At 31.9% G+C, this 27,619-nt stretch overlaps 2 protein-coding genes across 2 annotated transcripts in view; one reads left to right on the top strand and one right to left on the bottom strand.

Moving 5' to 3' along the window:
- The first annotated feature begins 7,990 nt into the window (after positions 1-7,990).
- LOC129218899 (tigger transposable element-derived protein 6-like) lies at positions 7,991-9,052 on the top strand. The gene has a single exon (XM_054853219.1). The coding sequence runs from the start codon at positions 7,991-7,993 to the stop codon at positions 9,050-9,052; it is 1,062 nt and encodes a 353-aa protein (XP_054709194.1).
- A 5,248-nt stretch (positions 9,053-14,300) lies between these two features.
- LOC129218898 (ribonuclease 3-like) overlaps positions 14,301-27,619 on the bottom strand; it is a 167,423-nt gene continuing 154,104 nt past the window's right edge. Inside the window, exons 23-25 of the mRNA XM_054853218.1 lie at positions 23,815-23,907; positions 20,986-21,038; positions 14,301-14,485 (exon numbers count right to left, since the gene is read on the bottom strand). Of these exons, the coding sequence (XP_054709193.1) occupies positions 14,379-14,485; positions 20,986-21,038; positions 23,815-23,907 (253 nt within the window). The 3' untranslated portion in view covers positions 14,301-14,378. The remainder of the gene's footprint in view (positions 14,486-20,985; positions 21,039-23,814; positions 23,908-27,619) is intronic.

The raw sequence follows: 27,619 nt of genomic DNA, 5'->3' as shown, positions 1-27,619 counted from the left end.
GAGCACACAATTCGTTTTAAGATTTTTTCCCCAACATTCTTTTTTTTTTTCTTCAAGTAACTGCGTTTTCCCAAAATAAGATCTTTTCTTCCATTCAATAATAAAGAATATTTTTTAAAAAACATCATTTCAGCATTTTGTGGGGGAGGGTCACCGGTCTTGTGCCCCCTCCCCCTGGATGCAGCATGGCAGGCAGAGCTTGATTACTGAACAGGCCAACTGGGCCGTGGCCTAGGTCCCTCAAATGGCTAAAATTGTTTCAGCAAATGGCTAAAGTTATGAAGTTTAAATACAGGGGGCCCCCAAAATGTATTTGACCTAGGGCCCTCGATTTCTTAATCGGGCCCTGACTGCAGCAAAATGTCCAAGAGTCCTCCTTCGAACAGTTTTGAAAATTTACCTTAAAAATGTTGGTTTTTAGTTGATTTCGGAATAGATTTCATTTGATAAATATTGTTGCAACAGTCATGTTTTTTTTTTTTGGACTTCATTAGCCGTAGTTGTTTCAAAATAGAAGAATTGGTATTGATATACGAATTAATACCCAATTACAGAATAGGCAATTATTCTAGTATACAATAACACAACACTGAAGAATAAATTGTTTGAGAAGTTTCTTTATTTGCATGAAATTATTTATTAGGTTTTTTTTTCCAAATGGATAAAATTACTTTAATTCTTAATATGAAAACACAGTTATGTTTTTCTTGCACTAGTGAAGTGTGGTGATACACTGGATTCAAGTAAATTTACTAGTATAGCAGCTATGATTTTTTTTCCCCCAACTGCTCTTCTGGGTGAAATATACTAAATCTTTTTTTTTTTTTTTTTGAAAATCTAACCAAAATTTTGGGGGTGCGGTGCACCCCCTGGCACCCCCGTAAATCCGCCTATGGTCGTTTGTGAGAATTTGTGACTGATAAGTGCGACTAAAGGAAAAAACAGCTCAAACAGAAGTTTTGCAAGTTCCAAAAATTTAAGCATTCGTATGACTCTAAAGATGTCAGAAACGTTTGAGACGGGCCCGCAAGTCCACGCTGGATGAGATACCTTTCACTGATTTACCATTCAACCGGTTCATATCCCCCAGAATCATAGGATTTGGTCTGTAGATACCATAGGCTCCTATATAGGGGGGAAAGTGGGGGGCTCAAGCCCCCCCCCTCCTTCCTTTGGAAATGAGAATTTCCTCTTCCTTTTAATACTTTTTTCTTCGTAAAAATGTAAAAACATTTTTTCTCCAGCCATTAATGAATTAGTTATCAAAGGTATTCAGTAAGTTATATAAAATACTGAAGTAAGTTACATAAAATCATATCATAAATGTTAAATTTTATTAACTCTAATCTGTACTAAAGTCGATTTCCTTGGGGAAAATATCAGAGCCCCCCCCCCCTTTAAAATTTTGCATATGGGCGCCCTTGGTAGACACTCCAAGCACCTTAGAAAGTGTTCTCCGAAATCAGGCTTGGTCTGAGATGGAATCAGTACAAGCGACAAAAAAGCTCTAGTTTTTTTGTAGATGAGGGCCGTAAAATGGATCAAAAAGTGAACCAGAAGGACATTTTAGAAGTTATTGTACTTCTGTGGGCCTAAGAGCACTTCAGCATTGTAGAGAGACTGGACATTTTCCTTTAACTCCACACCGATTTATATGGCCAAAAAGACTAGAGTGGTGCAAAGCGCATTGTTTTTGACAAGATATCATCTTTTGAGTGGACGCTCTACTCGCTCGACCTCAATTCCGTTTATTACACTGTATGGCCAATTTTAGAGTCAACGGTCTACCCTAAATTACACATAAAATTGAGCTCTCTAAACCAATTGCTTTAATTAGGGAATAGGATTGATAAAATTACTTGCTGCCCTTCAATGAAAATTTCAATAAGCAGTTGCATCTCTGTATTACTGCAAAAGGCTGCTAGTTTGAAACCAATTAAATTTAATGATTGCTAAAGGTCTTCTCATATTATTATTTTTTGTGTTTTGTTAGTTTATTTATTTTTAATAAAGTTTCTTGGAAAATTGCTTGCCCGGGTTCTTTTTTTGCCGCACCCTGTACATTTGGTTCGCAGTCAGCAGAAACATAGTTTTGTGATTAAAATTATGCTTGTTTGTTTTATGAAGAAGGAAAGTAAATTCTTCACTAAGGTTATTGGTTTACGCTTTTTTGTAAAAAGCAGGGCCTGATTACTGAATAGGCCAGCTAGGCCTTGCCCTAGGGCCCCCAATTTTAAGGGGCCCCCAAATGGCCAATTTTTTAAAAATCAATAGCTAAAACTGTTTTTGCCAATGGCTAAAATTGTAAGGGTTGCCTGTACAGGGGCATCGAAAAAGCATATTGCCTAGGGCCCCCTGATATCTTAATCGGGACCTGGTAAAAGTATTATTAAACATTTTTTGATCTATATGCAAATTATATTGTCATACAACAACTTGCATTAACGTTAGATAGTATTTTAACATAAAACGGGAGGGGGGAAGAAATTGCATCAGAATTTAAGTGTAAGAAATTTCTAATCACTTTTTGCTGAAAATTTCAATTAAAACCCTGAAAAGTTGAAAAAAAAATTTTTTTTTCAATTTTTCCGAAGTGGAAATTTATTCCTTTGGAAAAAAAAACGTTTTTTCCCCGTTTTTTTCGGAAATTTTCCGGTTTTTTCCGACTGTTTTCATCTTTAAACGTATTACAAGTAGTCAAGCTGTCACTGGGTTGCTGAAAATGTGTTGAAAAATTTTGAACTGAAAACTATTAGGGCAAGTATATAAGTGAAGATAACGAGCTATGTATTCAGCTGCAATACTTAAAATAATCGACGACTATTTCACAACACATTAGAAACAAAAACAAATATTTAAAAAGAAATGGATTTACCTATAAACTAAACAAGCTATAGCTTAAGTAACTCGCTTTGTTATAAGCCCCCGACTCCCGGAAATTTCATGATTTGTTCCTTAAAAAAAATACTTGAAAAGTAAATTTCATTTTCAAGTGCTTGAAAACCTTGAACATTTAGAAAAGTGTGGATACAAACCATAAATTTTTAAACTGATAAAAAATGGGAGGGAGTAGGGGAGAAATGCCAAAATTGTCCAATTCAGCTCCTTGCCCCACCATGCATCAAAAATGTAAAAATCATGGTTCTCACCTTTCTGCAGCAAATTACTTGAGATAACTTTTTGAGACTCACATGTTTCATATCTTGCAGTTCATTTAATCCTGAATGTAGTATTAAAAAAAAAACACTACCTCTATTCCTTTTTGTTTTCTACACTACTTGTAAACTTGTAACTGAAAAAAAAAGTTGTTGTAGTGAGAAATCTATAGTTTTTTTTTTCTTTTGAACTTAAAATAGTTGTTTCTTATAAAATTGAAACAATACTGTAAAACTGTACAATCTAATATTAATTTTCAGAGACTGGAAGGGGCAAATAAAAGTGCCTTAAGGAACTTTAATTGTTCTCGAGTCCTTGAAAAGAATTAGATGAGTCTTTGAAATTCCTAATCAAAGTGTGCTTCAATTTTTTTTTAATCAATCGTATGAATTATGAACTGTCCGAATGGGCAGCATGTTACTTATTTAACACCATTTCTTTTAAAGTATTCTTTACTATTCATCATTTTGCATTTAATTCATTGTTGTATTTGTGGATAGGTTGGAGGCGTGAACAAAAGCTTATGAAATTGAACCGACAGCCGATGTAAGCAAATAACAATGCACAATCTTCTCTGCTCCCTCTGAGGACTGCTGTCATAGATTTGTCGACCCGAAAACAATCTTTACCGTGTGTTATTGTAAATTGCAAAGGAGTATTTTGCCTATTTTGCCGAGATTTTTGTAGTTCCAATAACCCCTTATAAGACTTCAAAATGCAGAATTTTATATCTATTTTACAAAAATTTCTTCCGGGGTAAAAACCCCCAGACCGCTTAAAATTGGAAAGATTCTATTCCCTACTTAAAAGGGACACCATTTCCCCTTTTGAGTTCAATTTCAGGAAGACAGCAGTAAACATATTAATAAAAACGATACAAAATAAGTTAAGGCATGGTGTTAAAAAAAATGGCCTTTTTTGCCACCGACAGAAAAATTGTCCGGACTACAAGAGAGACCCAAAAACTTAAAATAGCTTAGAGCCATGTTAAGTCTACATCCAGCCTTGATTACAAACAATATTGCTCAAAAAGAAAAAATAATAAGAATAATACCTTGCCCCCCAAAAATGGCATGTATCTGACCTGCCTGACTCTTATAAAAACTGGCTCTTAATGGGGGCTCCACTTCTGAAAAACTGCGGGGTTGTAGCACCCCCTCCCACACACACACCCCTTGGTGTTGGCCCTGAGTCCAGTCAATGCATTGTAGCGTGCATGGAATAAGCGATAATTTTTGAATTCGGAATATTGTTAGGGGTGTAGTTAAAGTAAACATAACTAAAAGTCCCAGTCCCTAGGGCAGGGGTTCCCAACTTGTAGGTTGCGATCCCCTAGGGGGTCGCGACATCATCCCTAGATTTAAAAATTTTCATTGCATAGTTTAGAAATTAAAATACGTAGGGAAAAAGTAGTATCATTTTAGAGTATCATCAATACTTGAGCGGAGTATCGAATCCAGGAGAGAGCTATAGGGTTGCAGCGTCCCCCCCCCCCCCTTCATACAAGAAACCAGAGTACCTGATTCCCAAACGTCCTTTAAGATTATCTTGTACTTTGGTTTAGGGACTTACAAACTTCCGCGAAAGAGTTCCGAATTCACCTCTCTCTAACATCATCTAAAATTTCGATTTTGGAACTTCAATTTCGATGAGAGATTCTCTAAAGTCTAAAAACCAATCCTTATCCTGAAATATGTCATGTAATTGCGTTTTTAGGACTTAATTTTAGAAATATTCCGGGAAGAGCCCCAAACACCATCCCGTTCTCTAACTTCATCAAAAATAGCCAAGAAATGGGTTTTTAGAATTTTAATTTAGAAAAATATTTCAGAGGAGTGCCTACTGTCCCCTTCATATAATTAAAGATGTTATAAATTTTCATTTTTTAAATTTGATAAAAACTTTGAGTCTCCGAACATTTCGCCCAGTCATCAAAGATTATCTACTATATTCTGTTTTTGGGATTTAAATTTCTAATATTTCCTTAGGAGTACCCCCAGTCCTCTCTCGGTCTAGGAAGATTAAGAGCCAAGCATTTTGGGCGCAGAGCACATTGTGTCCGTTGTTCTGGGCACCCAATGTTGCCGGCGCCCAAAATGCTCGGCACCCAAAATGCTCGGCGCCAAATGTTCCCGGTGCCCAATCTTCCCATTTCGGGGTTTTGTCAAACGGATCAAAGTCAACACGGGTTGCCGTTGTTCAAATTATATGAATTTTTTTTCACAATTGTTTTGACATAAGACGAAAAATATAAGGTAATATATGCCACTTGAAAAAGCGACTTTCAATTTTTGTGTGACATCCTAGAGTGTATGCTTTTTATTTACTTATTTTTTGAAAAGTAGCGAAGTAGCGACTTCATTTCAAAAGTAGCTTGTAGTTGCTACATTTCAAAAAAAGTAGTTGCATTTAATTACATTTGTAACAAAGTAGTTGTAGTTCGCTACAAAAAAAAAAAAAAAAATGTAGTTTTTCCAACCAGTGCCCTAGAAGCAACAAAAGCTAATATTTAACTTTCTTAAAATCCGAAATTTTCAGTCTCATTGCTCTCAAAACTCTTTGTCTCAAAAACTTGAAATTAAATTTGTCATACATTTATTAACTACAATGCTTTCATTTTCATATTGCTCTTGATACATTATGATCTTTTAGGATCGTTTTACATCAGTTAAAAGAGCTTTTTTACATCAGTTAAAAGAGCTATTTCTCTGTAATTTGGCATTCCTGCTGTTCTATGACTGCTTATCTAAGTCAGTTAATGGTACAGAAAATGGATTATTCAATGTATAAAATATACATCTTTTTTGTTTTTTTTTTCGTGTGTTACACAGTTCACAAAAATAATTTCATCCATTTTAACCCAACTTGAATTTTATCCTTTGCTGCAAGGTATTCTGTTCTGAAAAGGTGATGGATGAAGTTTTGAATTAAATAAAAAACATCTTCCAGTTTTTGAGGCATTTTATTTGTAATCAAATTAGAAACATATGCAGCTATAAACTTTCATTGTTTTCGTTATTGTTTCATCACAGATGAATCTTGATAAACATTTCAGATAATCTGTAGAAATACTAGTACATAGTTACAAGACATCAACTGATATTTGCATCGAATCATACATCAAAAGTTACAGACTTTTTCAATACATTGATTTACAATATTTTTTGCAATGATCCATATTAATCCAGATACAAAACAATGATGATGAGAGAGCAACTTTTTACTTAAAAACTAGATTTAATATCAGTTAAAATCATTTCTCGGCGGTAGTTTTGTAAAACGATGATGTATGTATGGATGAAAGTGAGCAAAAAAATAAATACTTCATCCTAATTATAAAAGTTTTTTTTTTTTTTTACATTTTCCTTTCTATACTAGATAAGATGCATTTTCTTTTTTTGAGTTATGTACTGTCACTTGTGTAGTTTTATGTCTTGCAGCAATGCAAATCAAACTCTGATCAAAAATCAAATAGCTATCATATAAAAACTAATAATAACATGCCAGGTACAGCAGGGATTAGATAAGGTAAATAATGACCTGGAGAATGCTTACCTTTTCCTAGGGATTTCACTGAAACAGGCAAGGGTTATTGGAGCAGTTGAGTCATATTCGTAGCTGTGCTATAAGCTATAAGGGTACCTCTCAAATCTGCATCAAAAAAACTTTGACTTTTTAGTGAACTCAGCACTTCAAAGGTCATGCTTCATCTTACTTGAGAGTTGTAATGAACTTTCTTAGAGCTGAAGGGGCTAATAATCTTCAAATTAACATTGTGTTTCCAATATACTTTTTCTTTTTAAGTAAATTGCCCATCTAAAACAACTATATCAATTATTGCTTTCAAACATCTTTGCAGCATAACAATGCAAAATTTAAAATAAAAGAAAACTGAAAGATAATTGTTAATAATGAAAGAGGTTAGAAAAATTTAGTCACAAAAGATAATAATGTTTAGTCTTTTAATCTATACTGCAAGAGTGTATGATAAAAAAAAAAGTCTACTGAAGATGTATTTACAACAAGAAAAATAACCAAAAGCTAAATACTCGGGAATTTTCATTAAAACAATATGTTCTGGAATTAACATAGTCAAACCTCCATATATTAAACTTCCACACATCAAAATTTTTTATATATCGAAATCCTAGCAAATTTCCATGTCCATTACACAGAAAAATTGTTTCTATATACAGTCGGACCTCCATATATCGAACTTCCATATATCGAAATGTTTGCAATCTGCATGCTCATTACATAAAAAAACTGTTTCTATATATCGAAAAAATCTCCATATTTTTTCGATATATAGATCGATTTTTTTTGGAGGCCTAACGGAGATTTTCCCGCATTTTAGAAATTTGCCTCGCGAAATGTGAAAGTCTGGAGAAAAGAGAAGGTCAGAAAAGGTCACCGCAAACCCCACAATCAGCTGGAGTTGAAGGGTGGACCCCTGGGGTGGACATACATGTTGTTTCTCGATTGTGAAATTGCACCGGACTCCCACCCACCCCTACTCGTTTTCGAATTTTGGTTGTGACCTGTCCTATTGAAAATCCAGTTTATTGCTATCCTTTTTGTCTGATGGTGATTCCTCTCTCCATGTTTATTGCTTAGTTTCAGTGAAAATTGTTCTAACTAGTGCTTTGCCAATTCGATTTGATTTTGTTTTCCCTCTCGATTACAATGTCGAAAAGAAAATCTCTTAGTGTTGTAGATAAAGTGGATTTGTTGAAGGACGTAGATTGTGGTATGAAAAAAAAAAGACATTTCTGTTAAATTTGGTATTTCCCCAAGCACTGTATCAACTATCATAAAAAACCGAAATGCTGTAATGAAATCATATGAAAATATTGAGCCCAATAGAAAACGTTCAAAAGCATGCAGCTATGAAACTGTGGACGAGGCAGTCTTGAAGTGGATCAAGGTTGTTCGAGACCAAAATTTGCCAATATCTGGTCCACTCATCAAAGAAAAGGTGTTGGAATATGCAAAGCATTTTGGATGTGATGATTTTCAAGCCAGTTCTGGGTGGCTCAACAAATTTAAGAAAAGGCATGCAATCAAAGAAAAAGTTGTTCCTGGAGAAAGCAGAAGTGTGGATGACGCAGTTTGTGATGACTGGAGAAACAATGAGTTGAAGAAAATCCTGAAAGATTATCAGTCCGATAATATTTTCAAGGTTGATGAAATGGGACTGTTTTACAAGTGTTTACCTAACGAAGCTTTAACTTTAAAAGACAATGACTGTCACGGCGGCAAAAGCAGCAAAGACAGAATAACTGTACTTGTTGGTGCTAACATGAGTGGCAAAGAGAAACATCGTTTATTGGTCATAGGCAAGAGTAAGAATTCAAGAGTGTTCAAAAATGTAACATCTTTAGAGGTTGACTACCGATCCAATAAGAAGTCATGGATGACCAGTGACATTTTTGAAGAGTGTATTTCGAAATTGGACAGAAAAATGCGGGATCAAAACAGAAAAATTGCTTTGCTTGTAGACAATTGCCCTGCCCATCCCAATGTGTCTTCAAAACTGTCAAATGTGAATTTGATTTTTCTTCCCCCGAACACCACTTTAAAATTACAACCAATGGACCAGGGTGTCATAAAAAACCTGAAACTTCATTACCGAAAACGCATTCTTCGACGACTCATTTGGACATTAGAAAACGAAGAGACAAATTTGCATAAGGTGATTGATCTGAGGATATGTGTGGCAGAATTAGCCAAAGTGTGGGAAAATGACGTTTTAGAATCAACAATAAGAAACTGTTTCGCAAAAGCTGGGTTCGATATTTTGCCAGAAATTGAAGAGCAAGACGTGTTCCCGCACATCCAACAATCATGGGAAACTGCACTCCCAAGGGCATATCACAGATGGCATTCATCTTAATGAATTCCTGACCGTCGATGATAGGTTGATTGTTGCTGATTATCCTACAGGCGAAGATATATTAAGTTCAATTACTGGCACTGAAAAGGAAATCGAAGAAATAGAAGAAATTGAGTATGCAAACATAACCAAGCCATCAAAAAATGAAATGCGAGAAGCATTAGAAACAATACGTCGTGGCCTGCAATTCGTGGAAAATGTTCCTGATGAAGTGTTTAGTGGACTAAATAAATGCGAACATTTTTTTGATGAACATTCTATAAAACAGGCTGTTCAGCAAGATATACGTAGTTTTTTTAAAAGTAGTATATGATCATTGTAACTGCTGTTTGGGAATAGTTTGGTTTTTGAAAGGTATGTAATATTCAATAAATCTTTCATACAGATACATTCTTTGTACTTTCATTTAATCTAATGTTCGTATTAGTTTGAAATTGGGTTTCACATGAAAATTAGCTTTAATTATAATTTTTACGAGGTTTTTTATGATAAACTTTGATCGTTTCTATATATCGAAATTTCTATATATCAAATTTTTTTCCAGCAATTTGCTACTTCGATATATGGAGGTCCGACTGTATTTCAAAAAAATTTCTATATATTGAAAAAAAAAAAAAATTCAAAAATTTGGAGATTTTTTTCCACTTTAGATAATTATGAAAAATTAAGGATAGGAGAGAAAGTTAAGTTTACTAAAGGTTGCTACGAAACTCACAAAGAAGCTGGGGTTGAGGGGGTGTTAGATAGGTCGTTGTTCCATTCTGGAGTTCTTAAATTCTCTCAAGTTCATTTTAAATCTTGGTTGCAACCACTAATACAGTAAAATCAGTTTCAAGCTATCTCTTTTTTTCGGTTGATTATTATTCCTAGTCTTTTTAGCTTCAGTGAAAATCACTCAAATAAAATTGATTAATTACTTTTCTCCCAATTACATCGTTCTCCCAATTACATCCCCAAATGTTGTGGATGAAGTTTAATTGTCGAAGAATGAAGATATCTTGAAGGGGCAAAGATGTCATTTCTGGCAAATTTAGTAGTATTTCCGCAAGCAGAGTGTGTGCTATTATGAGAAATTAGAAAGCCATAATGAAGTATTGAAACTAACAGAAATTTTTCACTTAAAAACATGAAACTGCAATACAGTTGGTTTTTTAGAAACCATGTAGTGCTCATACAATAAATGTTTCACTTTTAATTATTAGCTTTCATTTAATATGATTCTAGTTTGTTGGTTTTTTAATTGGGATTTACACACGAAAATTAACTTTAATTTTAATGTTTTAAGAGAAATTAATGATAAACTAAGATTGTTTCTATACATTGAATTTTTTTCCAGCAATAGGGAAGTTGTAGCCTATTAAATGTTCATATTTTAACTATTGGATATTGTTAATTGACCCTCAAAACTAAAAAATTCACCATCGCCGAATTTTAAAACACCGTGATTGATTTTTAATGAATTTTTAAAAATCCATGCGCAAAAGTGCGCTCTTCTGAAACGTCACGAGCTTACGTCACAGGGAACTAATGGACAGTATTCCACTGAAGATCCCTTGTTTTCGCTATGGACATTTTGAGCGCGCTAATATTTTTATTTTTTAGAAATTCAATAATCCTTTTGAACACACTATGGAGGCAAGATTCGTTAAAGCACAATCTAATAATCTTCCTCAAGTGACATCAATGATGATATTCAAATATTTCCGAGAGGATGAGAGGTTTAATGTTCCAGAAACGCGAGGAGTTTAAGGCGAGGAGGTAAGCCTTACGTTTGTCTTTGAAGCAACTGCACGTCCTTCGGCTTCTCCCGCGGTGAAAGAGCGCATGACGTCCCTTCTTGTGCCATTTGACGTCACAATCACTTGAACTTTAAAAATTAATTTAAAAAAAACTACTTATTGTATCTCAAAAATGGTTTCACCTATGATGTTCATAAATGTTACTCTATCATATAAAAATAAAATTGAAAAATCGAAAACTTCCCTATTCGGTACTTTGATATATGGAGGCCTGACTGTATATATAGTTGATGATAGAGGACAGCAACAAATAAAGGTAAGTCAATCAAATGCTCAGTGTGGGAACGAAACCCTTTGACATCACTTGGAATGTTAACAATTACTTTGTGAATTTAATTATTTTGGTGAATATTTTTCATTTAGTGAAAATATGAAAAGTAAACATAAAATAAATGAAGGATAAAACATGAAATGAAAATTTGAAAGGAAATAATTGCCTTCAACTTGACACTCAATAAATAATGACAGAAACAAAAAGTTATGTTTATTCTCCTAAATCAGATTAGATATGGTTACTTTTACTTACTCAATTTTGTCTTTGACATGATACAAAAATAAATCATCGTTTTGAACAAAAAATATATCCCTATTACCAATATTTTAAGACTCACTCAAGGCAAGCAAAGAAAAGCAGTATGAGCTCAAGATCAAAAATTGATCTGACATGAAGTATGTATAATCATTAATGCAAAATCCAAAGAGATTGAATAATTTGGGAAAATGTAAAATAGGATTTACTCCTCTTTACGATCTGGCTTGCAACTGTAAGTAATACTTTATATAATACAGTTCTGTTAAAATGTGTCATATGCGTAGTATTTAATACCATGACAGGGTTAGAAATGAGTAAATATTTTTAGAATTCCAGTCAGTCCCTATTTCTATTTATCCTGTTTGCCTACCTTTTTGCCACATTTAGTGGGATTGTCAGGAGTTTACTGCACTTACTATTCTAATATACCAAAAAGACTTCCTTTCTGAAAATTTCCATTGATCTTCAAATTTCAGTTTTATTACATAACTGCATGCAAATGATTGTAGCTCAATGAAAATACAAAACAATACTAAATTATGATATTTCAGTAGGGGAGACCGGGGTAAGTTGTTACATTCAAATTTAAAATTAACCGCCAGGAGAAACTGACTTTCCTTGCACTAGATGATAGCACTCACCCATCTGCATTCCCAGACGGTCACTGGAGTGCTTGCAGTCAGTAGCAGGGAGTGTGCTCAAGGAAAACGGTTTTTTGAGTCTGGAAGTAATTTTTCTTTCTGTTGCTATTTTTCTATTTGTGACGAGGCTGTTGCAGATAAATTTATTTCTATACCACCTGAAAGCCTACATTTTTAGGTAAGTGCTAACATATTTAAAACTTTTGTACAAAGATATAATACCAGTAATATGTGCCAATAACTAAAGTGGCGTCATATGGGGCAAGTTGTTACAATTTTGTTGGGGTTAGTTGTTACAAGTAACAACTTGCCCCATGCAAGTTTTAATTTAATAGTATGTTTTCTTTTTAAATGTGATATGGCGGGGGAGTATAAAAACAAGACGGACAGGGGCAAAACACCTAAAGAAACATACCTGGATGTGGCTGAAGAAGTAATTGTAGGTAGTTCATCACGAAAGGCAGTCAATGCATTTCATGACACACGAGAGAGATTCTGCAGTAAGATGAAAAATGCTAGTGGTGATAAGTAGTATTTCTGATTTGTTTCATTGCATGATTTAATTCATATAAAGTACTGTAGTTGGATGACGCAAGTAATAATAACTAATTCTGATATCTTTTATTCTATGATTTAATTTATTGTTAATATGTATGGTTAAATAAATAATAAAAATAACAACAATGATTATATTAATAAATTATGTATCATTCGAATGTATGTCTTTCTTCAACGCTGCAGACAGTGCAGAAGTAAAGACGGTTAGGAAGTAGAAACCATAGGTCAGCGCCACTTTAACAAATACACTAGAAAAAAATGTTTTGCAAGCCGAAGCTGGGAAACAAAAATCTGTGAAAAGGAAACTGTCTCTAACAGAGACTAAATCAACAGACACAAAGAAAAAAAAGTGCGTCCAAACGGTGCGTCCTACGGATGAAGACTGGTTCTGCATAGAGTGCGCTAAGCTGTACTCAGAATCCAAGAAACCAACAAAAGCTCTTCAATTTCATAATTGTGATGAATGGGCACATAACCGATGTGCTAAGTTTGATAAATTATATGCTTGTAAAAATTGTAATTTGCGTGCGCACCTGGACAATGATTATGATGTTAGAGTTTATCACAATAATTCCTTAATGAAGTAAATCTGTAAAGCCAAAAAGTTTTTTTATTTTTTATTTTTAACGAGGTTAAGAATTTTTAAAATTGCAACAGAATAAATCACAAAATGTGTAAAATTCATTTTATTTCTAAAATATATCTCATGTAACAACCAACGCCATATAGCGTAACAACATGCCCCATGATAGGGTAAGTTGTTACAATCTGCCTATATTAAAAAAACTTGAATTATTTTGAAGCAATGGCTTCTAATCATTTTTTAAAAATATATTACGAGAGTTAAGCAATCTATATGCATTTTAAGGTTTCACACGTGTGAATACTTGAAATAGTTTAGCGTAAAAAAAATACTGAAAAAAACTAACAACTAACCCCGGTCTCCCCTACTTCAATATTGTTTGGGATCAGAAATAAAGAGGTAAGAGAGGAGTAATTTTGAAAATTTCAAATTAAAGACTGATGGATAATTATTGACCCTCATATGATATGAATGAGAAAATTTCAACAAGGACAAAAAAATTTTTCGAAGATACTGATAAGTGTTAAAATACAAGGATGTAAGTTTATGAAATATTCAAGTACTTGCTTTTTACAAAATCATTATCAAATTATAAATCGCAAAAAACTAATTATACAATATTATCGACAATTTATTTGGAAAAATATTGGTGGCATAAAGAAAAAAGTATATTTTGAAATAGTTATATAGCTGCAATGAAACTGTGACCTCTCCAGAAACTAAGCATAAAAAATTGCACATCAAATCCTTACCTTAATACACAAATAAAAACAAAAAGCATAATTTAAGCAGATACCTAAATGTAACTGGATGGTCTGAATCATAAATGCAACTCCAAAATCCAATATCTTGCATCAAGATATTCATTTTTAAAACGTATCACCGGGGCGCCCTTCACTAAAATTTTTGGGAGGTTGTAAATTCTCAACTTACCGAATGAAACTTCAAATTTTGCTGAATGATGATGTTTTTGCCAAATGGAAATCCAAATTTTGCCGAAAAGAACTTCAAAACTGCCATATAGGGAAATTTTTTCAAGGTCACAATGACCTCACATTGGGGGCGCTCCAATATATCACAGCAACACATAATGGATTCCTCATTATTATAAATTCAATCGAACATGTGCTATGTATATGCATACATATATATAATATGTATGTATTGAAATTTAGTTAAGTATAATACTGAGTTTGTTTCATCTAGCTTAAGCTCATGATTTAGATTTATGTCTTAAAGAACTAGGTGTTCTGCTTCGGTGTCCTTGTTTCAAACTTCTCTCAATGGCTCTCCGCTGATGTTTTAACTGAGGAAACAGACCTACAAAAGTCATTAAAATATACTTCAACATAACTCAAAACAAGTAGAAAAACAAGACATAAAACTATCTAACACATTAAAAAATTTTCATGTCTCGGCGATTTCCACAACATTTCACTGATCAGTACTCAAGATAATATCTGGCACATCAGCTGTTAGTTCAAGCTAACTGAAGTAAATTATATTACTACCAATGTTTACTTTAATGTTTTCTAATTACACTACACTAGGACATAAAAGTAACAATGTTTTAAGATGCATTTGTTTGTTAAATATTATACAGCAGTTACAACATTTTGGGGCTTACAGATACTAGGCAATGCAAATTGAAATAAATAGATGTATAATTGAAGTAAGAGAGCGGATGTAAGAACAATGTTGTTATACAGTCGACATTTGCTATAACGACCCTTATCATAAGAATAAAATAGGTTGCTATAAAGAGAGGTCACTATAATGTAAATGTAGAATATACAGAAATTGTTTAGCCATATATTTAGAAATACTGGAGTACCTTTTACCTGCTATGCTTCATTTTAAAAAAGGACCAAGAAACTAAGAAAATAATAAATTAGTGCACTTGAAAACTATTTTATAATATTTATATTTGAATACTATCTTACATTTGGGTGAATACATTAAGCGAAATGTACACTAAAATAATTAAAAGAACGGTTTGCTTTTGCTTTGTTTAAGATTTTTTTCAAAATATAATTTATACTTTTTTAAAGAAAGTGTAGCTACATTTTGTGTTTGGGGACCTTTTCAAAAAAAAAAAAAATCTATTCTTTCAACCCTCCACTTCCAAATAACCTCTTTCAATCAAAATATTTAATCTTTAGAAACATAAAATTGTTAATTATCAGTTTTAAAATCAACAATCTTGAGAATCACAAAAAAGTTGAAACTTAATTTTTAACGTTATACTGGAATGAGGGGTTCAGTTTGGACGTTCTAACGGATGTTAAAATAACACGTCTATAGAATGACAAATGGGACTTCCTGCATCGGTCGTTGTAACGGAAGGGTCACAGTAATGAGAGGTCGCTCTAAAGAGTGTTAACTGTATTAAAAAAGAAAAAGTTTATCAGAGAAACAGAAGGAAAACATTGCATGGAAAAATTATCCGAAGAGAAATCAAATTTGAAAAAGAATATAGCATTTTACGAATTTATTACAGACTTCAAAAAAGGAGGTTATGATTTTGTCTTGCGGCTTTTTATGTATGTTTTTGTATCATTCCAAGACTACTGGACCAATTTGAAAAATTCTTTTTTAGTTTGGGAGGGTATACTTCTCAGATGGCCCCATGGTAATTTGGTGTGGATCGGAAAAGGGGTCCTGGAGAAATCCAAGAAACTTTGAATTTCACACATTGTGGATACGTAATCCAGCTTACCTCAGTGGGCGAAATACATCACAGGTCACGTGGTTTTTTCCGTGACCGGTGTATTTTCACAGCAAAAGTTTTGCCTTCATCTTGAACGATAATTCTCGCGACATATGGATGATTAGTTTTCACTGCCTGTTAACATTTACTGATAGGTGTTACTAATGTTTTACTACGTTGCAATTGTAATATTTTGGTACTTTAAAAGCTGAATCAATTACCTTAATATTATTTTAAACTAAAATAACTTTATTTACTCACTTAAATGTTTTTTTTTAATATTTCAGTTTTTAAACATATTTAGTGTTCAATCCAAGGGGAACTGAAATACAAAACATCCCTCCCCCGATGATTTAATTTATATTCCTTAAGAATGTGTTGTAACTGGCGTCTGATTTTTTAAGCTTGACCAGTATTCTAGATTTCCTATTTCATAATGCTGCCAGTTTAATTTTAAGTTAGGGTTATACTAATTAGCAGGCTTTAAAAAAAGGAGGAGGTTCTGAATTTGTCGGATTTGTTTTTTCTTTGTACAATGTTCCATAGATACTTGAAGACATCTGTACCCAGGGGCGTGCACAGGGGGGGGAGAAAGAACACCTGTTTGCCTGGACCTGAGAATGAAAGGGGCCCAATATTTTTAAAACTAGGAGTGAACTATAGAGGTAAACATTATGCAGAACACTTGGAAAAGTCATTTGTGACGGGCCCTAAAATTTCTGTGCACGCCCCTGCCTGTACCGATTAGGACAATTCTTTTCTTTTTTTGTTTGAAACGGTATGCTTGACCGAAGGTCTAATGATAATCAAGTTCGGGTTTGATGAAATTGAGGGAACTCTTCAAATATCATAAGCAGGTTTAAAGCAATTTGTACTTTATTAACTTTGTATATCGTCTCACTTAGTGAACTGGTTTTTATGATTTTTTTTTTTTGTTTAGTGGATAGAGGGTGGTCTAACTTTACTCTAAGGTTCCAAATCTTTGATTTACCCTATTTGTTCTTCAGAGAAAAGTTATGGATAAAAGATAATAAATTTCATGTAATTTCTCTCTCAAACTATTAAATATAGAACCCATTGTTAAAACAAATGCTATAAAACAAAGGTATGTGTTTTATTTACCCATAGTGAAAGAAAGTACTGAAAACATTATTATTAAGGGTAATCATAATGAAAATTCATTCTAGTGGAATTTTTTTATCTTCATCTGTTATGGGGGCATTTGAAGAACTATGCGACTTTTATCACAAGTTACATGACATGTATTGTTTAGAAACATAAATTACAATTAACAATTTAAAATGTTACAATTTATAATTTACAATTTTATGATTTGCAATTTACAATTTATTTGTAGTTTGGGAAACTGTAAATATTTAAATGGTTCTAACTAAATACTGAGTCCACAGTCTACTTTTCATCAGAAATGAGATGTATCAATTTTTGCATTTCTGCTAATGCTCATTCATCATGAGGTTTTGTTTGAAGTTTAAAGGGCTCTATATCAGATCGAGCTATTACTTCAAGTCTTGACTCTGCTGAGAGATACGTATTCTCATCCTTTTGCAAAGTTCTTTTTTCGTAAATCTATGACAGCCTTATTGTGAGTTGTGTGATACGTATTGTTGTGAAATATAATTTACAATTTATAATGTTACAATTTTAAAATTTACAACCTACAATTTTAAACTTAAAGCGATTTCTGTTGTTTTTTTAGTGACTCGTGCATTTGCTTTCGGAAAGCAAACTTTGATAAAATCGGAAGTAATGATGAAGACAAAAAATTTTTTGTACGTAGTTGCGTATTTGAAAAAGCCTTTCTTAAGTCATCAGAAATCTTCGAGACCCTGTCGTCTATTTCTTTCTCTATTGTGCTCATCTTAGTTGTTTTCAGACTCATGTGCTCGATACTTTCTTACTCGAGATGCACATAAGAAAGACCTCAACGTCATTTACCACATACTCTATCCTACAAACTTATTTTATATTTACACAACTAAAAAGCAAAAAATAAATTACTTTTAAATTAAAAAAAAGTCCTCAAAAACACCTAGGAACTAAAAAGAAAAAAATAACTGATTACTCTTACATACTCTTTCCTACCCAAACCTAAAAATGAAATGTATTTTACAATTCCAGTACAAAACTCAACTAAACACCCAATTATAAAATAAACACTGATTTTAATTACTATAAGATGAATTATTTTAAATACCTGACTAATTATATAGGAACTCTTAATTTGTAATAACCTTTTGAAGTTGGGGCTTCATATAAAATACTATCTAACGTAACTGAGTAGATTTATTTTTAAAGACTAATTTTGTGTCTAGATAAATTAGTGTTTGATTCAGGATTCGGTGGGTTGTCATTTACGTTAAGTAGTAATTATAGGAGGCCCTGACTTTAAAAGGTTATTAAAAATTAAGAGAGCATATATAATTGGTTAGGTATTTAAAATAATTCATCTTATAGTAATTAAAATTAGTGTTTATTTTATAATTTGGTGTTTAGTTGAGTTTTGTACTGGAATTGTAAAATAAATTTCATTTCTAGGTTTGGGTAGGAAACAGTATGTAAGAATAACGGGTTATTTTTTGCTTTTTAGTTTCTAGGTTTTTTTGAGGGCAGTTTTTTTTATTTGAAAGAAATTTATTATGGTACATAGCTTCAGCCTGATTCTTAATACAAACAGCAGAAGAGAGAGATTTGGTTCCTTCAAAGAAACTATTTGAGTAAGAAAAAATGCAAGAATTTGTAAATGCGTTTTTCAGCATAAAATGTTTAAAATGTACAAATAGGTATATTAAACTGCAAAAAAGGAAATGAAGCAATGCTGGGTAATTAAACTATATTTATAGTTTTTTTTTTAATTTGAAATATTTTTTATGGTGAAATTAAAACTATTGAATATGAACTTGCACACAAACAAATTTATGGTACATTTACAAAGGCTCTTCTTAAATTTCAATTTTATGAGCATATATTATTGTGTCATTTCATGAATAGCAATTGAGAAATCCTTTTTCCATTGATTTAAAAGCCATCTTGGCTTCACTTAACTGCATGGATTTAAAGCTATTTATAAAAAATAAGATTTTTAAAATGAAGCTGGATAATGTTACTCTGCATAATCCTGCTTGCAACAGGATAGTTTGGTGAAAAGCTAAGAAAATTACCAACTTTGGGAAAATGAACCTTCTTCAGAAATTTTCATGCCTTAAATTATAACCATGTTCTGAATACGTATAGCACATTCTCTGTGTTTCCACAAGCAACATTTAATACATAACTTAATATTTAGTAGGGGAATGTGGGGAAAAGTGAAATGCTGGAATATTTCCTGTTTTTTGTGCAACCTATCTGGTAATATTTTAACTACATAGTAACACATGTAGGCTAGCCCAGTCAGGGAAAAATTACTCCTGAAGATCAAATGATATAACACAAGTAATTTTCCGAAATCGATGCTCATATTGAAATATTTTGTTGTGAATAAAAAATCATTTTTGGTACAACAAAATGATAAAGTTCTTGTTATTTACATTTTTAATATTAACAGAGACCTACTAATATTCATTGCATTTTTTTGTTTATTTACTATTTAACTTTTTTAAATTTTATATATGTTTTGTACATTTAGTCAAGTGAATGGTGGACAAAGTGGATGGGGTAAAGTGAAATACTTCATTTTGTTCACTTATTTAATCATTTATTGCATCACTTATATATAATATTAATTTTATTAAATAATTCATTTATTTTCTCATTCAGTCACTATTTTATTCACTCATTTATTTTTCCTCATATATTAATTAGTTTATTGTTTCATTATCTTTCATTTATTCATTCATTCATACTTCTATTTACACATTCATTTGATCCAAAATATTTCTAATAAACAAATAAAAAATATTTCATTAGAAAAATATATAATTTTTCACTTTGCCCCATGGGGAAAAAAGGGTGAAAAAACTTCAATTTTTATAGAAGGTACAAACTTACTGCCAAAAATTGAAAAAAATGTTTCAATGCAAGTTTTTTTATAAAGTACATTGTTATTTCTTTATATATTGTGATTTTCGAAACAAATTTCCGATTTGTTCATTTTGAAAAAGGCAAGTTATCTTAACTATTTCACTTCACTTCACGTTACCTACTTTAAAATTGTTTACATTTTCATTCCCTGTTATTCATTGTTTCATATTACTTAGTGGAACTAATAATGTTTGTGATTAATAAAAACCCTATCTATTATTTAGTAAGTAAATTGTCACAAATTAGGGAAGGAACAGCACTGAGAAGGTTATGAAAAATCCTGTTTCTAAGCAAAAGAATTATTGTTCTCTTAATTTATTTCTGCACAGAGATCTATCAGTTTACTTTTTAAATAGTCATGTTTTAACACAAAGAGTTGCTGATAGATTTTCATTTCAATATTCAACTATTAAAAAATTCTTTTTTTTTCCTCTCAATTTAAGCAAAGCATGAATGTGCTGTTAAAAAATTATACAAAGCTTTATAAAATGCAAAAAAAGACAAACAAATTTTCAGTCAAGTGTGAACAAATGTCAAGCAGTGAAAAGTAACGCAAATTCCTCACCACTGTCCCTCTAATACAATGAAGGTGTCCAGATTTTACCTGTGTAAATTAGGGTAACCTTATCTTTAATCCACCAGCAGATCTGGAAAAAAATTTAGTTAATCTCTAAAGTTTGATTGGATATACGATATGATTTGTCTCATAACTTATTTCAAAAGCCCCATTCTTGTTTAGTTGCACTTTTTTGCGTCCAGCTGTATGCGTATTTTTACCGACATCTAAAACAGATGAACCATAAAATGGTAGGTGCTTTGGGATGTCATGTCATGTATGTGTGTCTTTATGTATTAATCTTGTTCATTCTAAAATGTATGAGTCCCTGTTATCTTATTCACATAATTGCAACACTCTTTTCAGAAAGTTTTCCAGCACTAAAACAGTATCAAGAGATTAATCAACCTTCATTGTGGATTAATGGATTGATTAGGAGCAGCTTAGTTAAGGCTATAGCCTCTACCTCTCATTATTCTGCTTTCATAGTTTAACTATCTTTGAAAATATATTTACCTTTAGATTTTCTTAATGCATTGCTAGCAGCATCCATCTCGGCTTGTTGAATGCTAGAAAATACAAAATGAACAGCATTTAAAAAGAAAAAAAGTTGATAAACAACTCGTTAAAAATCACTGCATTTAGTGTGTACAAATGACGATTGTGAATTAAGAATCACATAAATAACTTTTGTTTTAATTTAAAGGAAATTTTTCATAAATAAACTTCATAAAGTAAATAAATAAATAAAAACAATTCACTACTATAATTTAAAAACCTCTTGATCAAGTATGATATTTTCAAAACAAGACAAAAAAAAAAAAGGAAATTTGTGCAAAACAGAAAATATGAACATTTTAAAAAGGAAGTTCATATCAAATGAATGACTCGAAAGCGGCACATTTTGATCTGTTTGACATTTTTATGGGTGACCGAATTCACAAGAGTTTTCCAACTGTTGAAGAAACAAATATATCATGACCAGTGGTTTCTTTAATTAGTGAAAAATCAACAAGAAATCCTTTTTTGTAATTATCTATCTTCTCTAATTTTTATTTCTAAATCTTCAAAAAATATTTACCAGATTTCATGTGGGATGTTTATGAGAAAAGTAAATTTCATTGCAGAAAACATTGTGTTTTATTGGTGTAGTTTATGGACTTTTTTTTTTAAATCAAGAATTAAAGGATTTGAAATTTCTCACGTTGTGGCATAGATTTTTCATTTCTGAATTTTTTTAATCCACAAAAACTTTACAAATGCTCTAAATTTCAATAAGCTTTCAAAATCATTAGCAGACACAAATTGTATTTTGAGTTGAAAAGCGTTAAAGTCACAAAATTGGTTCCTTTGCTGCAAAGAGCAGGACTTGTACTTTGCTTCTACGAACATGGATTTTTTTTTTTTTTTTTTAAACCCAGATTTAGAGCAAATAATGTTTTAAAATATTTATCAGCAATTTAAAGACAACTGCTGGATGATCTGAGGGCGAAAATTTCAAATCCTGTAAACAATGCATAAGATGCAAGAAGCAATGCAAAATCCTAGAAACAATGCACATTCAATTCAAAGATGCTGTAAATTGAATACGATGAGAGAAAATTCTAAAAGTCTCTTTTGCCCCCAATTTTTGATCATAAGGCATAACCTTGTGATCGAAAACAGCGTGAAAAAAAGGAAAGGAAACGGATCACCAAAGAAAATGTAGAAAATAAATAAAATCGGGGAAAAAAAAGGAAAATGACAACAAGGCGGAAAAACGCAGATTCAAGGAAGAACCTCATGCCTACTTGAAACTTGGTTGTTATAAACAACTTGTATATCGAGTTGCTATTTTTTTCTTTAAAAACCCCTTAAAAGTTTTTTAAAAAGAATGTAAAATAAGCAAAGTGGCTAAGAAATTTCCTTTGCTTGAGAAATCTACACCTGACTCAGTTCAAGGCACAAATTAGTCTTTTTTTTATATACAAACTGCTATGATATAGTGTTACATTCAAGAACATATTTTCACATTTCTGGGTCATTTGCAAATGTCACATTTTATCATTTTACAGTAGGGTTACATGAGTCGAGTTGCATTTTACTGATGTTACCATATAAAATCAACAAGTTTTCAGAAATTTTTCTGATGCACCATTTTTTATTTTGATGAAATTTGGTAGATAAATATGCATCAATGTTCTGTACTCTAAAGTGGTAATATTTTTTTTAAACTTAACTCCTATTCTTAGCTTTTTCTTTTTGCTTTGTGGGTGAATCAAAATTTGGCATTTTTGATCCCTTTTCTAAAATCTCTAGTAATATATTTAAAATAGTAGAAAAATCAAACATGGCTTAGTGCAAAGCTGAAACAATGAATTTTTATTGGTGCCTATAAAGAAACGATTTGAGCTAAACCTAACTAAAAAAAAATTGGGGTCAAATTCTGGTTCAAAAAGTGCCGCTTTTGTCATTTTGAACATAATCCTTGAGAGATTTACAGCAAGAGGCTAATTTTATTTACCTGTGGTATTTAGTTATGCATACTGAAAGAACAGAAAAAGTAAACTGATACTGGTAGTCCTTCATTATGAAAAAAAATTGCTTAAACTTAAGAAAAGTGAAAAATAGACTAATTCACTCTCTAAAAATGACCTGGTGATAAAAATTTGAAAATTCTAGGCTAAGAAGCTGTTATGTTTGCACTTTAAAATGAAACAAAATGATCTTGTTATTCTAAGGCATAGAAGAGCTATAAGAATTTGAAAATACAAATACTCCCCCCCCCCCTTTTTTGCCTAAGTTATAGCTATCCTCCTATATATAATAAGCCAATTCTCTGATCGAGTAATGCTCTGTGACGTCACCAACAATCAAACTTGTGCAATAGCATGATGATTTGACAATATTTTTTGGTAATGTTTGACATGTAGGAAAATGGTTTATTTTGACAAGGCTGAACTGGATCTGGTCACTTAACTGTTTTACTGGTAAGACTAGGAGAAAAGCGGACAACAATTACTGCTATGTACTACAGTTTATAACTAATCCACTGGAGTTCGAGTTAAAATTTCAACTATAAAAGTATCACCAAACAGACAATTGCTTCATTCAAATGTAGAAGCAATTTTCACCGATCATACCTCGATGGGTGATTTTCTAATTATGAAAATAAATAAGCTCTTTTTATGTAAGAGCTCTAAAAACATTTATCAAATTTAAATATTGATAATAATAAAATAAAAAGATTAAAAAGTGCTTCTTTAAGACTACAAATTTGGAAATTTCTGGAAACCCTGCAAAAATGCATTATTTTAAATTCAATGGTTTTGAAGTTTAAATTAAATATTTAACTTTTATTCTTACCTATGGCCAGATCCAACAGCCAATCGATTTCCCTGAAAATACACTGCAACAGAATACACACGTGTGTTTGTAGGGCCCTTGCATTCAATAACTCTGAAACATAAATAACATAAAAAATATAAATAGGATTTCATAACATGATTATTTTTCCCCCCCATGATAAAAAACATGCTTCACTTATGTACATACAGCTTCAAGTTTTCAAAGAATAGTTTACATGAATTGAAGCTATAGTCATGTGCTTATTATGCTACCATCGACTACATACCAAGCCCGTGCCATCAATGAATGCCCAGGGTAAGCAGTGAGATAATATGTGAAACAATGTATATACAGCCGGACCTTGATTTAACGAATTTACCGGGACCGAAACTTTTATACATAAAATCGGGGTTATTTGTAATATCAGGATGCAAAAAAATTTTTTAAAGGCACCTTTTTTTTTATCTAAGACCCCTAATAAGCAACTGTGCAGAAATATCTATAATTAGAAAGTGCACACTTTTTATTCAGCGTTCCACAACTTATTACACGCTAGTTAATTTGAAATTTTATTGCACTGAGTAATAGATATTAAACAGTTTCCTTGATACTTGACTCGAAATACTTCTCTTTTGACTTTATGGAGAGAATAAAATACTGTGTCTTTTGCAGCCTGCTGCATGAGATATATTTTTACAGTTTGCAGGACTGTAAACATATGAAAAAGTAAAACTTTTAATGGGAGTTTCACTATCGCTTTCTGAATCAGAATCACTATTCGTTGCTTGCCTTCTCGCCCCTTGCCTGTCAAAAATTGCTGGTTGCAAGAAAAGTCTTTCTGCTTCACTTCCTAACTCAAATTAACAAACAAAAAAACAAAACAAACATTCCTCGGATGTTAAAATAATTCGTTATTTCGGGGTTTATTATTCGCTAAACAGGGGTTTTTACCTTTACTTTAGTCAGGGAAAAAGAAAAATTCGCTAAATTGCAAAATTCGTTAAATAAAGGTTCGTTAAATTGAGGTCGAACTGTATCTTAAAAAACACATGTAACATAAACAGTTAAAAAATAATATGATTATAAAAGTTGTTTACTTACTATACAGAGTTTATACAAGAGGGTATTAAAAAATGTTTTGAATTTTCAATGGGGCTCCCCATGATTTTGATCTAGTTTACAAAAAATAAAATTACTGTTAACTTTTTTAGATTTTTTAAGACAAATTTTAAGAGTCACTACCACAGCTAGAAACTTTTGAATTTATGGAAAAAAAATAGAAGTTATCTAATTTCAATTCTATTAATTAAGCATTTTATAAAATTTAAATTTAATCAAATCTATTAAGACAGAAAACACATCAAATAAGTGAAATTGAAAAAAATATATAAAAAAATAGAGGGAATAGGGGCTTTTTAGAACAATGAAATGCAATAATGGATAATAACTTCTAAATGGCTTTACTAGCCGCAAAAAGTCTTACTGTTGCAAAAAGTTTTGTTCTCTTCCATCACTGCCAATCCATGCTATGTTATTTACAACTCTTAATCAGGAATGCACATATCGATGTATCGTAAACTGTATTAAGCATTGCATATAAGAATAAAACCAATGGAGATAGATCGCTATTCCATTTTAAACTATTTTTCCAGCTAATGTGAATACAAAATGAAATTTTGATGAAAAGCAGCTGTATGCAAGAAAGGTTAAATCAGACTTAATTTGAAAATGACCACATTTTTTTGTGAAGAAATTTATTTTCATTTCAACTCTTCCAAGGAATAGTTAATCCTATATACAATGTGAATTTCTAAAAACTCCCATTCCTTTTCTTTTAGAGCCTTTTTTTTAACAAGCTTTTCTTTAATTGCTTTCCATATGCAAATCCATTCCTCTAGGAGCATTATTAAGGAAATGGTGTTATGTACAAGGACATAAGAGGGTGAAAAACAAATAAAACATGCTCAGTGTCTTTCATACATGGCTTGATGTCACCAGCAGGATATTTCTCAGCAACATTAATAGCAACAACATAAACTTACTTTTAGAGAATGAAATCACTTTATTTTCAATCCTTAAGCTTACATAAATTCAAAAACAAAGTCGGCATAGAGAAACTAAGCTAAGAAATTACACAGCGAAAACAGAGGAGTCAAATTATATACAGTGAAATACGTTTAACACGAAACCGCTTAACATGAACTGGTATAGCGATCCCGACTGTATACTGCGCACTTACATGTAAATCTTTTAACACGAAATTCGTTTAACAGGAATTTTTTTTCTGAACCTTTCAGCTTCATGTTAAACGTTTTCCACTGTACATAAACAGTGATGGGTTTAATTAAAATTGCGAGACTCACCCCCCACCTCATGAACAAAGGGGACCTGTTGAAGTTACAAAAATGCACATGATAAATATTTTACACAATTCTGTAATAGATAAAGGGAGCCCCAAAAATGCATTGTGACAGGCCTCCAAACTTGTAAATTTGCCACTGTATACATAGGTGACATTTCTTTCCTGTGCCTAAAAAGCAATGGTGCCAGAACTAGAATTGCAGGTATGCACTTGCCACACCAAAATCAGGTAGGGGAGTGTGGGATAAAGTGAAATAGAGGGGCAAAGCGAAATATTTACTCTGCTTTTGGCGCCACCTAGCTAGTAATATATTAACTGGGTAGCAACACATATAGTCTATTCCAGTTAAGAAAGAATTATATCTGAAAATTGTACAAAATGATAATACAAGCAATTTTCAAAAATTGATACTCATATTGTAACATTTTGTTTGTTAGCCAAAAATTATTTTTGGTATTATCATATGATTTTGTAATTTATAAAACTAAACAGAATGAGATGGGCTGGTCATCTTTTGTGAAGAGAAAATGATAGAGCTGCGTTGAAGGTCTTTTAATGCAGTCGCTTTCGGACAACGACCAAGAAGTAGACCAAAAAAGAGATGGGTCGACTGTGTGGACTGTGATTTTGATATCATTAAAATCAAAAACTGGAGGTCAACGGCAAAGAGGATGACAGCCTGGCAGGATCTCCTAAAGAAGGCCAAGGTCCACAACGGGCTGGCGAGCCAATTATGATGATTATTAAATAATAAAGTTCTTGTAATTGACATTAGAAATACTAATGGAGACCATCTAATATTTGATGCAGTATTTATTTAATTAATACTGCATACAATAAGCTTATTTGTATTTTAAATATTTTGTACAATTAGACAAGTGCATGAGGGCCAAAGCGGATGGGACAAAGTGAAATAGTTAATTTTGTTTACTTATTCAATCATTCATTAAATCTCTTACGTATTCTTTACTAATTATTTTATTAAAATACCTTAATTTCATGTTTCACTTATTTATTCATTCATTGATTAACTTATTTTCCTATTCATTCACTCTTTTATTCACTCATTTATATACCTGACAAACAACTATTAAGTCACGTACATGTATGTTCCCTGTGTACTGTGTATTTTTTAAGTGTTAAATTCAAGTTTTTAATATAAAACAGATAAAAAAAACTCAAAGAGGAAGTAATTTGTCTAGATAGACAAAGAAAAAGCTCGCAAGCGATATCAACAGGGTAATATTATGTTCTCATGCATTAATTTTCCTATTTAGTTATCTGTTTATTCAGTATCTTTTCATTTATTCATTTAATCTTTTATTTACTGATTCATTTCATTAAAAATAATTTTCATAATGGAATAGAAAATATTTCATTACAAAAATACACTGGTGGACAAAATTAAGAGATTGAAGGCATTTTCACACATTTCTCAGAAATATCACATAAAACATGGAC

The sequence above is a fragment of the Uloborus diversus genome, chromosome 3 (assembly GCF_026930045.1).
Source record: "Uloborus diversus isolate 005 chromosome 3, Udiv.v.3.1, whole genome shotgun sequence".
NCBI lineage: Eukaryota > Metazoa > Arthropoda > Arachnida > Araneae > Uloboridae > Uloborus > Uloborus diversus.
The sequence above is the reverse complement of the archived record's forward strand: the minus strand, read 5'-3'. Positions and strand labels throughout refer to the sequence as shown.

Coding starts and splice junctions, on each gene's coding strand:
- LOC129218899 (XM_054853219.1), top strand. CDS start 7,991: ATGAAATCATATGAAAATATTGAGCCCAATAGAAAACGTTCAAAAGCA.